The sequence below is a fragment of the Mustelus asterias genome, chromosome 27, assembly GCF_964213995.1.
Source record: "Mustelus asterias chromosome 27, sMusAst1.hap1.1, whole genome shotgun sequence".
NCBI classification, from domain to species: domain Eukaryota; kingdom Metazoa; phylum Chordata; class Chondrichthyes; order Carcharhiniformes; family Triakidae; genus Mustelus; species Mustelus asterias.
The window spans coordinates 37,173,020-37,190,577 of NC_135827.1; the positions used below are offsets into that span (position 1 = coordinate 37,173,020).

Genomic DNA, 17,558 nt, shown 5'->3' on the forward strand with positions numbered 1-17,558 from the left:
TGTGCGGGTTAGATTGATTGGCTAAAATTGCCCCTTAGTGTCTTGAGATGCGTAGGTTAGAGGGATTAGTGGGCAAAATATGTAGGGGTATGGGGGTAGGGCCTGGGTGGGATTGTGGTCGCTGCAGACTCGATGGGCCGAATGGCCTCTTTCTGTACTGTAAGGCTTCTATGAAAGATTTCTCTCAAAGCCCCAGCAATTTCCTCTCTCGCCTTTCTCAGTATTCTGGCGTATATCCCATCAGGCCCTGGGGACTTGTCTACCTTAATGTTTCTCAAGAATCCCAATACTTCCTCCTTTTTGATCTCAACATGACCCAAATTACCTACACACCCTTCCCCAGACTCATCATTCACCAAGTCCTTCTCTTTGGTGAATACTGATGCAAAGTACTCATTTAATACCTCGCCAATTTCCTCTGGCTCCACGCATAGATTCCCTCCCCTGTCCTTCAGTGGGTCAACCCTCTCCCTGGCTACCCTTTTGCTCTATATATATATATACGTATAAAAAACCTTGGGATTTTCCTTAATCCTGCTGGCCAATGACGTTCGTGACCCCTTTTAGCCCTCCTTATTCCTTGCTTAAGTTTGTTTCTACTTTCCTTGTATTCCACACTTGCTTCGTGTGTTCCCAGCCTCCGAGCCTTGACAAATGCTTCCTTTTTCTCTTTGACTAGGCTCACAATATCTCTTGTTATCCAAGGTTCCCGAAACTTGCCATCCTTATCCTTCATCCTTACAGGAATATGCCGGTCCTGAATTCTTATCAACTTACACTTGAAAGCCCCCACATGCCAGATGTTGATGAGACAATGTTTGATGAAGCAATGCAGAGGTTCTGATGAAATGTCATCGGTCTGAAATGTTAACTCTGTTTCTCTCCAGAGATGCTGCCTGATCTGTTGAGCTTTAGCATTTTTTATTAGGGAGGCACAGTGGTTAGCACTGCTGCCTCACAGCACCAGGGACATGGGTTCAATTCCTGATTTGAGTCACTGTCTATGCGGAGTTTGCACATTCTCCCAGCGTCTGCATGGGTTTCCTCCGGGTGCTCCGGTTTCCTCCCAGTCTAATGATGCGTTGGTTAGATGCATTGGCTATGCTGGAGTGTGGCAACTCGGGGAATTTCACAGTAACTTCATTGCAGTGTTAATGTAAGCCGGCTTGTGACACTGATAAATAAACTTTATATTTCCAGCATTAGGAGTATTTTGCTTTTGTAGTTATTACAGAGTGTCATTTTGAGTACAGAGTATTCTTATAATCCTTTCCCCCTTTGTAATTGTTTTACTGGCGTCTGTTGAGCGTTCTGAGCATGAGAGAGTTTTGGAGGCTTTCCAGTCTGCAAGAGTGTGTTTTGCAAGCAAGATCTGTTTTACTGGTGTTCCTGTTTTCATAGTTATTACTGTTCTTCTGAGTTACTGTTATTGTTAAACTTTCTTATTTATTTGTACGAAGAAGATTATTCTTTAAACAACGCATTCAACTACCTTATCTGTAGTCTCAAGTTACGATGTGGAGATGCCAGCGTTGGACTGGGGTAAACACAGTAAGAAGTTTAACAACACCAGGTTAAAGTTCAACAGGTTTATTTGGTAGCAAAAGCCACACAAGCTTTCGGAGCCCCAAGCCCCTTCTTCAGGTGAGTCACCTGAAGAAGGGGCTTGGGGCTCCGAAAGCTTGTGTGGCTTTTGCTACCAAATAAACCTGTTGGACTTTAACCTGGTGTTGTTAAACTTCTTACAGTGTCTCAAGTTACTACAGGGATAGGGTAGAGGGAGATGAATACTGGAATTTTATCACCTTGCCCGCCCGAGGCTCATAAAATCCTGCTCAAGGCCAACAGAGAATGCCGTTCCGTGAGCCTCGCCCACCCCGATTCCAGGGTGTACGTGCTAGTAAAATTCTGGCCTAACTCTCTATTTAACCTGAGCCCTGAAAGGGGCTGAGTTCGCTGTTGATACTGAATGTCAAAGACGGAAATTTCTCACTATAACGACCTTCTGAACTGGTGCTCCACAAATCTGATAATTAACACTTTGTTAATCATGCAATAGTGATATTAAATATATTAACCACAAATCTGACAGAATTTTTAAAAATCAACACATGCCTTAAAAATGCAAACTCTTTATTTTGCTTAACCGAATTACTAAACATTAGACTTAACAAGATAAATGCCAGAAACATGCTTGCAGTACCTCTTGTGGATGGTCCCTTCTATTCATTTCACAGGTATTTTAATCTAAATTACAAATTTCAGAAACATGCATACATGACTTGTGATCACTGAATAGTGTCAGGGAGTGTGAAGGAGTGTTTAGCTAATTGTGAAAATTGGGTCTCAAATGTAGCTTTAAATATAACTTAGAATAATTAACATCTGTATCCTGACCTGACTTTGGTGCTGTACATAAAAAAAAGCAGGATTACAAAACATCAGTTCTTCCCCTCAGTGGGTCAGTTGGTGAAAGCGAGGTGTGACTGACCAATGTGACCAAAAGATCCCAGGTCTTAATGATTAGTGTCTGTTTTGCACTGATTTTAACCAAGATGGCAGTGGAGGTGGCTAAGGAAGGAAATCAGCTGGGTTTCCTCATTTGTGCCTTTGCTTGAGAATGCACCTACGACTCGCAGGTAAGGATAAATGCGTGCACAGCTGTAATGTTTCCCTACTGCACACCCCACCTCCCCCCGCAACCACCCACCCTACTATGCTAGGATCAAATTATCTTGGCCCTTAAGAATGGCAACATGGGTAGAGGATTGAATGATTGGGTCAATCATTCAGAAGGAAAGGAAAAGTAGAGAGAACTGTTTTCAGTAAGATTAAAATCAATTTAGAAATATCACAACCTATAGATGATTACCAGATTCTGATTGCTCTCCAGATCTCCACGGACAACTTATTTGCTTACATAAAATTCAGATTTAGTCCCTCTCGCTTGTAGCATGTGTGAGCACAATCCTCACACTTTATTTGTATAAATGCTGTTGTGTGGATGTAGATGCCGAGCATTCTAGTCAGTGGTGTAAATGACCAAAACATTACAGTTCAGTGCGACAGACTGTAGCCATTTCCTCTAAATTCTAAAACGCTGTAGAAATTGTCAGTTACACTTCCACAAAGATAGTTTCAGCTTCAATACAGTAAAGCTGGTAAATAACGTCATTAGGAAACAAGCAGAAGTTTGTCACAGGAGGTTTGGAGCATTCATAATCTGAAAACGCACATCAACATTGGTTCACTTTCCAAATAAAACACTGGCCTCCAGCAGCTTCTGGCTGTGAAGCAGTAACGACACAGCAACATTGAAATTCAACGTTAATCTAAATAGTTACTTTTTTTTTTGCTTTTTGGTCAATATAAGTGATTGCCTGTTTTAAAAGTGGGTCTTCGAAGTGATGGGAACTGTGCACTAATAGGCACAATCAATTTCCGTATACGAGTAATTACATAGAAGAATGTCATGAAACTCCAGCATCACAAATTATGAGGTTACAAAAGCATGACTACTTACCAGCATTTTAAATAACACATAGATGGATGGATTATATAGGATTTCAATGTCAAAAGTGAAATCGGGAATTTGGGTATGGGGAGTGCCTGATTCCTCATCTTAAGTAGTTTGAATGAGTAAAAACATCACGTGCTGACTCTTTCCTTGCCCATAAGCATCGTCCCACACCCTCACCCAAATTCCCAATTTGCACATGTCACCTGAACAGCAAAACATTTATATTTCATCTTTAAATGCTGTTTGGAAGGTTTTCTGTTCTGTGCAAGCTCCGTCTTTACCAAAGCAGAGAAAATCTTCTAAATAATTCCGATTGTCTCTGTACTCCTTATAAATGTCCTCTTCCGTGAACTCTCCCAGGTATGCCTGGCACATTTTAAACAACCTGTGGAAGTTACACAGAAACATTAACAACCTGAACAAGTAAAATTAAAAACAAAACGAGAAAATAAATCAACAAAGTTTTATTCATTCATGGGACATGGGCGTCGCTGGCTGGTCAGCATTTATTGCCCACCCCTAGTTGCCTGAGGGCAGTTGAGAGTCAACCACATTGCTGTGGCTCTGGAGTCACATGTAGGCCAGACCCGGGTAAGGACGGCAGATTTCCTTCCCTAAAGGACATTAGTGAACCAGATGGGTTTTTCCGACAATAGGCAATGGTTTCAAGGTCATCAGTAGATTCTTAATTCCAGATATGTTTTAATTGAATTCAAATTCCACCATCTGTCGTGGCGGGATTCGAACCCGGGTCCCCAGAACATTAGCTCAGTTTCTGGGTTAACATGCCATTGCCTCCCCCTAAATAAAGTAAATGGAGGATAGCTGAAAAACAAACAGATAATGCTAGAAATAAACATCTGAAGGAGAGAATGCCAAATATTATCTGTGTTTTCTATTTTCAAATGCTCATAGGCTGCTGCATGTTTTCAATTTATTTTTGGGATCAAAAGAAACTTTGGGATTCTAATTTGCATCTTGCTGTTTCAATTCTATTTATATAGGGAAATATGCATTTGTTGCTATTTAACTTTAATTTTCTTTACAGTATTATCTTTTCTAACCATTTCTTTAATTATCTCGAGGCTAGAGTTTTTCTCCAATCTAAGTTTAGACAACTCGCTCACAGCCTTGCCAATTGCCTTCGACCAGAAAGAGATCTAGGATGATGCAACGTTCAGTCTTTCCTCCCTCCCCCATCAGCTTAGCTCAGTTTGTGGCACTCCAGCCTAATAATTGGTGTGTGTGAGGTTCTGTCAGCTGTGGCAGTCTCGCCTCTTGAGTCAGAAAATTGTGGGTTCAACTCCCACTCCCATGAGCTGAGCACAAAAATCAAGGCTGACGTGGAGTCGCGTAGGGGTCGGTCAGGCTGTTTACAATAGTTACCCAGATGTTAGAAGAGGTTTCAATTCTAACTTTTTCGGAGTAGCTATTGGCGTGACCCTGGCGGAACCACCCAAAGTTTGCGATTTAAACCACATTTTTGGATGGTTTCCGGTGCAGGGCGATTGCCCAGAAGTTCGCACTTCTGGTAAATTTCCATATAAACCCTTACCTGGGAACGTCCAAGAGGTACCCTCAAATCCGATCAGAGGTCGGAAGTTATGGCCCATTATATGGCTGTTTGTGGGAGCTTGCTGTATATAAACTGATTGCTGCATTTCCTACATTACGTTACTGGATTTTGTTGGCTGTAAATGCCTTGGAACATGTGGTGGTCTTGAAAGGTGCACATAAATGCAAAACTTCTCTTTTTTATCTGTGCATAAAATGACTTCTGCTTTACATAAGATTCAGTCGATTATATGAAGCACTTTGAAACATTTCTGAGGGTGTGGAAGGTGTTTTCCTCCACACACAGGTGGTATCATTAAAGACTTTTTAAGGATGAGCTTAAGAAGACCGGAAGCCCTTTAAGTATACAAATCTGCAACTGCATTGAGTGACATGCGTCAAAATAGGTGACTTCTTTAACCAAGTGACTCATTCCACAAAAGCCACACTTGAGCTTGGTCTTCATTAACTTTGAAAATTTGCTGTGGGGGAATTCAACAGAAACAATTATTTAAACAGCCCAGAAAACATTTCCCTGTAATACTTATTCAAACAGAACTGTTAAGCTGTTATACCTCAACAGTTCTTAAGTAAAAACACTAGTATTGTTCCCCATACAATGGAATGCAATGGCTACTGCATTTTAGACATTTAAATTACAGCTTTTATGGTATTTTTACCTTCCTGGCCATGGTCCACTGGTCATCATTACACCCGTAAAGACTTCTGTCTCCAGTCCTGGGCCTGACAGACGTTTAATACCATTCAACTCTATAACACCATGCCTGCAAAGTGAACATAGAACAAAAATGTCATTGATATACAGAGCTCCATGGTCAAATAACAGAGAGATGTATTCTTATATACAGATGCAGTACCCAAAATATCTAACTATACTGTAAAAATCTTCATTGAAATCTTGATTAACATGCCAGGCCTTTGTGCCTGGTTTAATAATCCAGACTCCACACAGAAGACGAGGGATATCAGAGGAAGCACAGTCTGCAATGCCCTAAGAAATATGGAAGGATTTAGTATGACAAATGACCATTTTTCACATGTCAGGGAGGTATTGGCCTGTGACAGGCTTCTTGATCAGGGGAACGAATGAGCACTGGGCAGGGGGTGGGGGCTAGGGAAGGATGACGAATAACAAGGGGCTCATCTCCTTTACCAGGACCACGGGGTTCACAATCCACAAACTGGGAATACTTTCTTGGTCTTGGTTCTGACCATATATGTCTCTGGTCTGCCATTTGAGAGCCAAGTAGAACATGTTCCTTGTTCTCAATGCCTTTAACATTTGCGCTATGAAGCCCTCAAGTGCTTGGCATCAAACTATCCTTGCTTATTATCACAGGGTGCCTGGGGCACTGAGAAACCAAATCCGTACTACTTTTTGCACCCTAATGTTAAATGTTTGATAATTACAGTGTGTCTCAGTGTGGAAAATAATTGCAGTCATGTCGTGCTCCAGGTAACTCTCGAAATGCTCTTCAGATATGGGGCACATAATCTTAATAGAATTTTTTTTAAATTGTATTCTATCTTCAGTTTCCTGGAAATTAACTATTTTGTTTCTTTATAAAATTTCAAAACCTGAATGAAGATAATTCAGACCTCTTGAAGACAAGTAAATGAAAAATAATGAGTGATGTACGTATAGGTTAATATCTTATTTTGATCGACCAGAGCGTATTATATAAATCTCATGCGATCTGGACCACAATTCCATTTTTGGTTTATGAAATTTTCAGTCAGGTCCTGTTTCACATTACAGGTAACCACCTCCCACAGTGGTTAGCACTGCTACCTCACAGCACCAGAGATCCGGGTTCAATTCCCGGCTTGTCTGTGCGGAGTTTGCACGTTCTCCCCGTGTCTACGTGGGTTTCCACCGGGTGCTCCAGTTTCCCTGAAAGACGTGCTAGTTAGATGCATCGGCCATGCTAAATTCTCCCTCAGTGTACCCAAACACGTGCTGGAGTGTGGCGACTTGGGGGTTTTCACAGTAACTTCATTGCAGTGTTAGTGTAAGCCTACTTGTGACACTAATCAATAAACTTTAAGAACTTTAAACTTAAACCTTGCAATCCCTTCAAAACCTACATTTCTAGCATTTTGAGCATCTCTAATTTCAATCACCACCACTGGTGGCCATACCTTAGGCTGCCTGGGATCAAAGCTCTGGAATTCCCTTCCTAAACCTCTCTGCCTCCCTTTCCTCCTTTAAGATGCTCCTTAAAACCTGCCTCTTTGACCAAATCTGCACCAGTGTGTGGCTCAGTATCACATTTTGCCTTATAATGCACCTGTGCCGCACATTGGGACGTTGTATTGTATTAAAGATGCTAAATAAATACAAGCTGTTGTTGAGCTACTTGCCACTCTCTGTTTAGTCACTTAGATATCTGCCCCTTTCTCAATCCCAGATAACTGCAATAATTTATATAAATATACAAGAGATTGTTTATGACAGAATAAAAATAATTCTATAACACAATTAGTCACAATTGCTGTATTATGACATGCAATCACAGCTCAAAGGTCTTTTTAATATTTCTATTACTATCTTATGCCATCCATATCACTATCTAGGACAGTAAGAAGTCTCACAACACCAGGTTAAAGTCCAATAGGTTTATTTGGTAGCACAAACCACAAGCCTTCAGAGCACTGCCCCTTCATCAGGTGAGTGGGAGTTCTGTTCACAAACAGGGCATATATAGATACAAACTCAATAGTATCGTATAGTTTGCATCTATATATGCCCTGTTTGTGAACAGAACTCCCACTCACCTGATGAAGGGGCAGTGCTCTGAAAGCTTGTGGTTTGTGCTACCAAATAAACCTGTTGGACTTTAACCTGGTGTTGTGAGACTTCTTACTTGTGCTTACCCCAGTCCAATGCCGGCATCTCCACATCATGACTATTTAGGACAAGCAGAGCAAGGGCATGTTTCATTTTTGCATAAAAGTTGAACTGACAGAAACTCACTTTTCCCAACTCTGGGAGCAGCATTTCTCCAAAGCATCGGTGTAATCGGATTCAGTCAGTATGGCTTTTCCCTCTTTCACTGCAGAGTTTTTTGATTCCCACTTTGAAAGATATTCCTGCATCTTCACAAGACAGGGGCAAACAATAAATGAAAAATTAATTTAATAAAAGGTCAATGTGTTTAAAAGAAAAGTTAAGTTAAGCCAGCCAGTCCTTTCGATAGTTATCATACTACATTGTATTCTAATTTTTTTCCGCCTGCATTCCTTATCATGTTGGAACAGCGACCCCTCATTTCTCACCCCAAGCCTCTTCATTAAGAGTATATGTCTCCTGTGGTTTTAAAGTCCTATCACACCTATCATATTACCCACAACTTTCAACAAGCTTACGGGTAAAAGTAACCGCCCTCACTGATGTCAGAAAGTTTTCCATTTCCATTCCTAGCAGGGCAAAAAGAGGATAGAATCATAAAATCTTATAATGCAAAAGGAGGCCATTCGGCCCATCGAGTCTGCACTGACCACAATCCCACCCAGGCCCTATCCCCATAACCCCCATGTATTTACCCTAGCTAATCCCCCTGACACTGAGGAGCAATTTAACATGGCCAATCCACCTAACCCACACATTTTTGGATTGTAGGAGGAAACCGGAGCACCCGGAGGAAACCCACGCAGACACAGGGAGAACGTGCAGACTCCGCGCAGACAGTGACCCCAAGCCGGGAATCGAACCTGGGTCCCTGGTGCTGTGAGGCAGCAGTGCTAACCACTGTGCCACCACGCCGCCCGTTATTATATTTTATTCTAATGTTCTGTCCAATGAAAATAAAACTATCTGGGAAAGGACTGGTATCGTCTATTAGGACTAGAAGGTGCTGCTTCTCAGGACACATTTAAAAATGTTGCCAACGGAAATGCATTTTAACATATACTTATTGAACTAGTATATCTCCTGTCTGGGGACTATGAATTGGATTGAAATGGTTTTTGGAGCAAGCAAGGAGATGGATTAGGTGCTTGCCCCATCCACTCTACGCATTGGCTTTGTAACTCTGAGAAAATAATAAATTAAAACAAATAAAACAAATACTTATTCTTGCTGAAAAAAGGGACATGCTAACGAAGCTTTTCGTCTTGTACTCATCAGAACAGATTCGCAAGAGTATCAAATCTAAAGGGAACAACAGTTTTTTTAATAAGTTTATTTATTTGTCACAAGTAGGCTTACATTAACACTGCAATGAAGTTACTGTGAAAATCCCCTAGTCGCCACGCTCCGGCCCCTGTTCAGGTACACTGAGGGAGAATTTAGCATGGCCAAAGCACCCTAACCAGCACGTCTTTCGGACTGTGGGAGGAAACCGGAGCACCCGAAGGAAACCCACACAGACACAGGGAGAACGTGCAAACTCCGCACAGACAGGGACTCAAGCTGGGAATCGAACCCGGGTCCCTGGTGCTGTGAGGCAGCAGTGCTAACCACTGTGCTACCCTATTCAGTTTATACTGAATGAGAAGACAGTGCTGATTGGTTGGTAAGTGTCTGATTAATGGAGGCCATTGAGAATGTACCACAGAACAGTTAACTGCCAAGCTTTTCTTTAATTTCAAATCAAGGAGGCTAAATCTGATTGGTCAAGGTATTGCCATGCGGAATGAACCAGAGAGTCACTGTCCAAACCTCTGTTTAGTTGAAAAAGGTGCAATGCATGGATATGTTCTTTCTGTTTCAAACTCAAATTCTGTACAGCCAAACGACTATAAATACTTATTGCACAAAAAGGTGCTAGCCACAACAATTAGAATACTTGTTGATTGCGCTTAGCTTCTAACATCACTCATGTCTTTTTTTAGCAAATTCAAATCTGCCTGTAGGTTCTGCTGTGGGACAGTCCCGTCTTATCTTTGCCACTGAATCATCCACAATGCTTTTCCTGTGTATGGTAAAGCACTCAAAGTAAATGTACCAGTTTCATTTCTAAAAATATTTAAAATTTAGTGAAGCTACTATTACCTAAAATAAAATTCAGCGTTTTATAGATCCAATTTTCAATATTCCCTTTGCACACAAAGAACTACTCTTTCCTGCTCTCCTTTACCCACACAGCTAGATAGGGGTAAAAGCAAAATACTGGAATCTGAAACAAACAACAGAAAATGCTGGAAAAACTCAGCAGGTCTGACAGCATCTGTGGAGAGAGAACAGAGCCAAGGTTTCGAGTCAGGATGACCCTTCGTCAGAGCTCGATACACAGATATGAGTACAGTCTACTTTCTTCTGTGAAGCCAATTCGAAATCATTTACAATTACATTGTGCCTTTCGTGACTTTAGCACATCACGAGAGTCCTTCGTAGTCAAATAAATACTCTTGGAAGTGTAGCCGCCATTGTAATGTAGTGTTTTTGAATAACCCAATAATTCATGTTTTTAAAGCATAAAAATGGTAAGTTATTTAGTTAAAAGTTTTGTACTTTTCAGTTACTGGATAATTTCAATCTTTGTTTGGAAAACAACTTTAAATTAACAGATATAGACTGTAAAGCTAGTTGATATACTTGGCTAAATTAAATGATATGAAGGAAATGATGATAGAAACATAGCTAATTATAGATAGAAGACTGAGATGTAGAAAAAAAGATCACTATCTCTCAGTGAGTGGGTACCAAAATATACTTGTACAACAAACAAACCAGTAATCGCCCAGAACACTGAACCTACCTGATAAGATATTGCTCTGCAGGAGTCACACTTCAAATAATCAGGCATGTGGTTGGAGTGATACTCCTCGTCATTCAGATTAGGTGATTTCATCTCAATTGTCCCCGATTCTTGAAATTGCTCTGAACTTTGAGAAGCATACTCTCCCCGCCTCCACTTCTGCCCGACTCCACTGGCACCATCGCACAGATACACGGTTAGAACTGCTGCAAAGAGAAGGCTCATGGTGGCCTCAGCGATGGTTACTGGCAACGCGTTCAATCAAGGGTTATTGGATGTACTGGCATTAAATATTTCAAATGCTGACGTGGTGTTACTCACTCTCCTTGTGCTACACCAATCAGGAAATGAAAAGCAGCAGCTGTGTGATTTTAAAATGTGCTGGAGGAGTAGAAGAAAAACACTCTTTATAGAGGGGTCCTTTAATACATTAAATCAACCTTGAGCCAAATTCTCCCTTTTGCCCCCCCCGCTCCCCACAAGAATCAAACACATCTGGTTCCGGGTTAAATAATTATAGTTTTAAAGATGATTAGTATGTCCCTGAGGACATTTAGCACACTCAAGAACAGTCTTCTACTTCTCTATTGTTCTTGTCACCTAAGCACATGGGCTATCTCCCACTTGGGAGGCAAATGACGCCTCTCGCCTTTATCAATCCTAATCTGATCTGGTCAACAGATGATTCTGCCACTCACTTTCGCTCCCTGCAGGTGAGAAACACCCGCGCAGGAATCCTCCGACCTCGCCCACGGCTGGGATTCTCTGGTGCCGCTGCATTGATTGGAGTTTTGGCTGAACACCAAATTCTCCATTCTCGCTGATAGCGGGGTGGGAACGGACAAGATCGGAGAATCTCACCTCCATTCAGCGCTTCTCCACAACTGAGACGGAAAACTCGTAGATAGCCTAAGCACACAACACCAGCATCTCATTATGTTCCTGTGTCATGCATTTGTCTTCGGTGCACTGTTCAAAGTATGTGAAATGTTATGAACTCTGTAACAGTTTCAACTGAATGTAGAGCCAGTAGTGATGTGAAAGATAATTATTCAAAGTAAATTTATTCTGCAGAATACTATTATAAAGATCAGAAAGTACAGGTATGAAGCTGATATTGGTTTAGTCCACACCAACAAAGCTCAACTGATTTAATGGATCCTACGATAAAGTGTATTAATCACAATGAGTGGGTCACTTTCAAAGGAAATCTAAAATGAAATAAAAATGAAATTAGAAGTCTAATAGTGACCATGAAACCATTGTCATGGGTGGGACAGTGGTTAGCACTGCTGCCTCACAGTGCCAGGGACCTGGGTTCGATTCCCGGTTTGGGTCACTGTCTGTGCGGAGTTTGCACATTCTCCCCGTGTCTGCGTGGGTTTCCTCCGGGTGCTCCGGTTTCCTCCTACAGTCCAAAAGACGTGCTGGTTACGTGCATTGACCTGGACAGGCACTGGACTGTGGCGACTAGGGGAATTTCACAGTAACTTCATTGCAGTGTTAACATGGGCCTTACTTGTGACTAATAAACTTACTTTACATTGTCAATTGTCTTAAAAACACATCGGGTTCAACTAATGCCCTTTGGGGAAGGAAATCTGCCATCCTTACCTGGCCTGGCCTACATGTGCATTGACTCTTAAATGCCCTCCGAAATGCCACTCAGTTCAAGGGCAGTTGGGGATGAACAATAAATGCTGGCCCAGCCAGCAACACCCACATCGCATGAATGAATTTTTTTTAAAACTGGAAACCTCCAACCTCGCCCACGGCTGGGATTCTCTGGTGCTGCTGCAGTGAATGGAGTTTTGGCTGAGCGCCAAATTCTCCACTCTCGCTGGCAGAAGGGGTGGGGCGAATGAGATCAGAGAATCCTGCCCAAAATATATTGACCAGGAAACCTTTGCCACGTATGATCTTCTCTATCAGAGAAACCTCAATCAGTTAGTCTCTTGAAGGAAAATTCTGCTTAAGTGCTGTGTTCCCTGTGGAAGGAGTCTCCGAGTTTAAAGTCTTTGTACGCTGCCTCATTTAAAATTAATGTTCTGTTAATCTCAAGCAGCAGATACTAATGAAGCTTGCTGTTCTGATTAAGGTTTATCCAACATTGTACAGTAACTCTTTCCAGCCCCATATAATTTAAAACAGGAAAAACCAGCAAGAAATATGAGCACAAATATCAGCTGAGTTATCTGGCCTTTGTGGGCAAATTTAGACCGTTTTGCAGGATGCATGTGGACAGTGACCAGCAGATTCCCCTGTCTGAAATAATTTTGTGAAATTCCAGAGTATTCATCCATCTCCATGGGCGGGATTTTATGACCTCGCTCGTCCCGAAACCGTAAAATCCCACCCGAGGTCAATGGGCCTTACCATTGTCCACCCCTCACCCGCTCCGATTCCAGGCGGGGCGGTAAAATTCCGGCGATATATCTCTATTATTCACCTCCAACCCCGTGCACCCAGCCCCACTGGCGCAGGAATCACCTGCCTCGTGTTGGTAATCAAAATTTAAATTACACCCAACCATTTTCTAAACCATAAATTTGTCCAGCTAATTTCTGAAGCAATAAGCGACACAATATCCAATGCTTTTAGCAGCATTCTGTTCCACAGCTGTGCAACAATAATCTTTTAGGTTTCCAGGCTTTCTGAGGTATATCCAGTTTAAAACTAATTAGTCCTGTTTTAAGCCCAATTTGAAGGACCGGTTATACATTTCCACTATGCCCTGCTGCATTTAAATAGAGATGTCATCTGACTTGACGATTGCTCAGCATTCTGTTTTAAACCGACCATGTAATTTAAGAAGATAGTTTGAGTTTTAGAGTTTCGGTCCTATTTTCATCTGGTTTTCTGGCCTTGGATTATGTCAAAATCCCCAAAATTACCAACTTCACAGCGGAGACTCTAAAGTTTCGTCAGAGTTTCTCTGAAATGAGGCCTGAGTTTTGCTGCCTTTTTGAAATTCTGTGCATGTGTAGGGGTTGATTAGTATTCAACTTCCTATCTGGTTCTGCTTGTAGTCAGCTTCAGATAGGAGTTATTTTCAGTATCGATTCTATCTTTAGTTTGTTTCTCTAATTTCTGCATGTGTTTTGATACAGGGACTGCAAGGGGAGAGATAGCTCCGTGCACCATTCCCTATTTAGACAGCAGAAGATGGTTACAGCTACATTGATAACGGATTCACTTGAAATTTTCAACTATGATCAATGATTACACCCACTCTTGGTAATGAACAGATGTCCTTCATAATCTTGTACATACATTCTTTTGTAATATACATAATAGCTTATATTTAAAATTTTAAAACTTTAAAATTAATTTGTCAGATAAAGAATTAAAGACAAAAATGGAGAGTCAATTTGATCTAGTACCTCTTGTACCACTAGCCCGGTAGTCAAACATCCAACTATGTTTTATGAACACCCCTGTGGTTTGACTGTGCCCGAGTAGATTGTTCCTAACATTTGTCACACTGTAAAAACACTCATTCAAATGTATTTCTAATTCATTTAAATTTATGTTTTTTGATTTCTACCACTCTGCCTTACTTGAAAAATATTCTGCGCTTACCTTACCTAGTTGAGAATTCTTGTTTTATTATAGTCCAGGATGTAAAGCATGATCTTAGAAATGTTGAATAGTAGAAACAGCATAGAATAGAAGCAGGCCATTTGAACCATCGTGCCTATAGAATCATAGAAACCCTACAGTGCAGAGGAAGGCCATTCAACCCATCAAGACTGCATCGACAACAATCCCTATTCTTGTCACTCTACATATTTACCCTGCCAATCCCACTGGCGCTAAGGGACAATTTACCATTGCCAATTCACCGAACTTGCACATCTTTGGAGTGTGGGAGAAAACCGGAGCACCCGGAGGAAACCCACGCAGATATGGGGAGAACTTGCAAACTCCCCACGGTCACCCAAAGCCAGAATTGAACGTGAGGCAGCAGTGTTAACCACTGTGCCACCGTGCCGCCCATAGCAATGACAGCTTCTACAATGCGTTTTGAAGACTATCAAATCAGTCCTTAAGCCAAATAATAGCCTATATATCGCAGTCAAAAAAGTGCAATAATAGCCTAACATGACTTTAAAAGAGGTAGAGTTCTAGCATAAAGTCATTAACAGAGATGGGAAACGTACAAGAGCTAAGAGGCTGCAGTTATCTGAGGTGGATCAGAGAATCATAGAATCCCTACATTACAGAAGGAGCATTCAACCCATTGAGTCTACACCAATAACAATCCCGCCCGGGCTCTATTCCTGTAACCCCACATATTTACCCCGCTAATCCCCCTAACACTAAGGGGCAATTTAGCACGGCCAATCAATCTAACCCGCACATCTGTGGAAGGAAACCGTAGCACCCGGAGGAAACCCACACAAACACGGGGAGAATGTGCAAACTCCACACAGACACCCAAGGCTGGAATTGGACTTGGGTCTCTGGCGCTGTGAGGCAGCAGTGCTAACCACTGTGCCGCCTTAAAATAGCAATGTTTTTATCTTGGGAGGGAACAGTCAGAAAAAGTTTTCATCACTTTCATATTTGATATAAATTGATAAACAAATAAACAAATGTGCCTCGCAACGGAACTGATCCAAGCAAAATAGGGTTTTAGATTCATAGAATCATAGAAACCCTACAGTGCAGAAGGAGGCCATTCGGCCCATCGAGTCTGCACCAACCACAATCCCACCCAGGCCCTACCCCCACATATTTTACCCGCTAATCCCTCTAACCTACGCATCCCAGGACTCTAAGGGGCAATTTTTTTTTTTAACCTGGCTAATCAACCTAACCCGCACATCTTTGGACTGTGGGAGGAAACCGGAGCACCCGGAGGAAACCCACGCAGACACGAGGAGAATATGCAAACTCCACACAGACAGTGACCCAAGCCGGGAATCGAACCCGGGACCCTGGAGCTGTGAAGCAGCAGTGCTAACCACTGTGCTACCGTGCCGCCCACAATTGCCAACGCTGAGTGTGCTGACCCATGCTGGTGGTGGCAAGGGCATTATCACTCACCTCAAGGGGAACAACAAAAGAAAACAAATCAGCCAAGCTTCACACCATGGATTCCTAACCTATGCCTTCTGCTATAAAAGAGCATCTGTGAATGCCATGGAAAGAGTACGAGTAGGCTGAGATGCCAATTTAGTTGACAATTTAGTTGATCTGGTCTCAAAGATGAAGTTGGCCCCTTGAGCAACAAGGGGGTGATAAACATCCATTGATCATCACAGCAAGAAGCAGCATGAGTAGAGGAAGGAACAAATTTAAACATAGTCAAACACTTTTAAACAGTTGGGGGTCCCTCTAGGTTACCATCCAATCACCCAGTGGGTAGGGAAGTCCTAGAAAGAAGAAAGTCCTGAATTAACAAAGCACCTCAGGACCTTCTAAAACACCTTACAATCAATTAAATACTTTTTGAAGTGTATTGACTGTTAGAATGGAGGAAGTGCAGCATCCAATTCACACACAGCAAGCTCCTACAGCAATTATGACCTGATAAGCTGTTTTTAGACACATTGGTTGAGGGATAATGTTGACCAAGACACTGGGGAGACCACCCATTTTTTTTCAAAACCTGGGAAAATAGAATCAGAGGCCCTTTGGCCCATCAAGTCTGCACTGACAAGCGAGAAACACCTGACCTCTCACCTAATCCCATTTACCAGCACTTGGCTCATAGCCTTGAATGTGATGACATGCCAAGTGCTCATCCAGATGCTTTTTAAAGGATGTGAGGCAACCCACCTCTACCACCCTCCCAGGCAACACAAAACGTCTCAAAGCTCTTTACAGGAGCAATTGTCAAACAAAATTAGACACCAAGGCACATCGAGCTAGCGGTATTGGGACAGCTGATCAAAAGCTTGGTCAAAGATGTAGGTTTCGTGGAGTGACTGAAAGGAGGTGGGGGGTGGTAGAGCGAGAGAGATGGAGCGACATTTCCAGAGGTTAAAGCCCAGGCAGCTAAAGGCATGGCCAACCAATGGCGGAGCAATGATAAAGGAGGACGTACAGGAGGGCAGAATTGGAGTAGTGAAGAGACCTTGGGCGGGATTTTCCAGCCGTGCGCGCCCCAAAGACAGAATATCCCGCCCGAGGTCGACACACCTTTGCACGGTCCATGTCCCGCCTGCTACGATTCCCATGGCGGGCGGGACGGGAAAATTCCACCCCTGAAGACGGTCGTAGGGCTGGAGGAGATGATGAGGGAGAGGCAAGGCCATGGACAAGCAGTGGCAAAAGTCTCAACTCAAATTATAGAGTGGGGCAAAGAGACTGGTCACTATGAGATGGACACGCATGGCAGCCACGAAGAACAAGATGGTAACTGCCGCAATGGGAACCAACCAGTCCTACACTGAGGGCAGAATCAGACTATAGTCCAGACAGCTTCTTCCCTGCTGCCATCAGACTTTTGAATGGACCATCTTATATTAAGCTGATCTTTCTCTGCACTCGAGCTATGACTGTAACACTACATTCTGCACCCTCTCCTTTCCTTCTCTATGAATGGTACGTTTTGTCTGTATAGCAGGCAATAAACAATGCTTTTCACTGTATACCAATACATGTAACAATAATAAATCAAATATTGAGTTGATCGTTCTCTACACCCTAGCTATGACTGTAACACTATATTCTGCACCCTCTTAGCATAGAATCCCGACAGTACAGGAGGCCATTCAGCCCATCAAGCCTGCACCCACCACAATCCCACC

The 17,558-nt window shown here is 42.4% G+C and overlaps 1 protein-coding gene across 1 annotated transcript; it reads right to left on the bottom strand.

Moving 5' to 3' along the window:
* Positions 1-2,113: 2,113 nt before the first annotated feature.
* On the bottom strand, positions 2,114-11,469 carry LOC144480043 (marginal zone B- and B1-cell-specific protein-like). The gene is made up of 4 exons (XM_078199205.1): positions 10,798-11,469; positions 8,073-8,194; positions 5,755-5,859; positions 2,114-3,905 (listed from the first exon to the last, which is right to left on the bottom strand). The coding sequence occupies exons 1-4, from the start codon at positions 11,020-11,022 to the stop codon at positions 3,740-3,742; spliced, it is 618 nt and encodes a 205-aa protein (XP_078055331.1). The 5' UTR covers positions 11,023-11,469; the 3' UTR covers positions 2,114-3,739.
* Positions 11,470-17,558: the final 6,089 nt, after the last annotated feature.

Coding starts and splice junctions, on each gene's coding strand:
- LOC144480043 (XM_078199205.1), bottom strand. CDS start 11,022: ATGAGCCTTCTCTTTGCAGCAGTTCTAACCGTGTATCTGTGCGATGGT. Junction 8,195..10,797: donor GCAGAGCAATATCTTATCAG/GTAGGTTCAGTG, acceptor TGTCTTGTGAAG/ATGCAGGAATATCTTTCAAA. Junction 5,860..8,072: donor TGCTCCCAGAGTTGGGAAAA/GTGAGTTTCTGT, acceptor TTCACTTTGCAG/GCATGGTGTTATAGAGTTGA.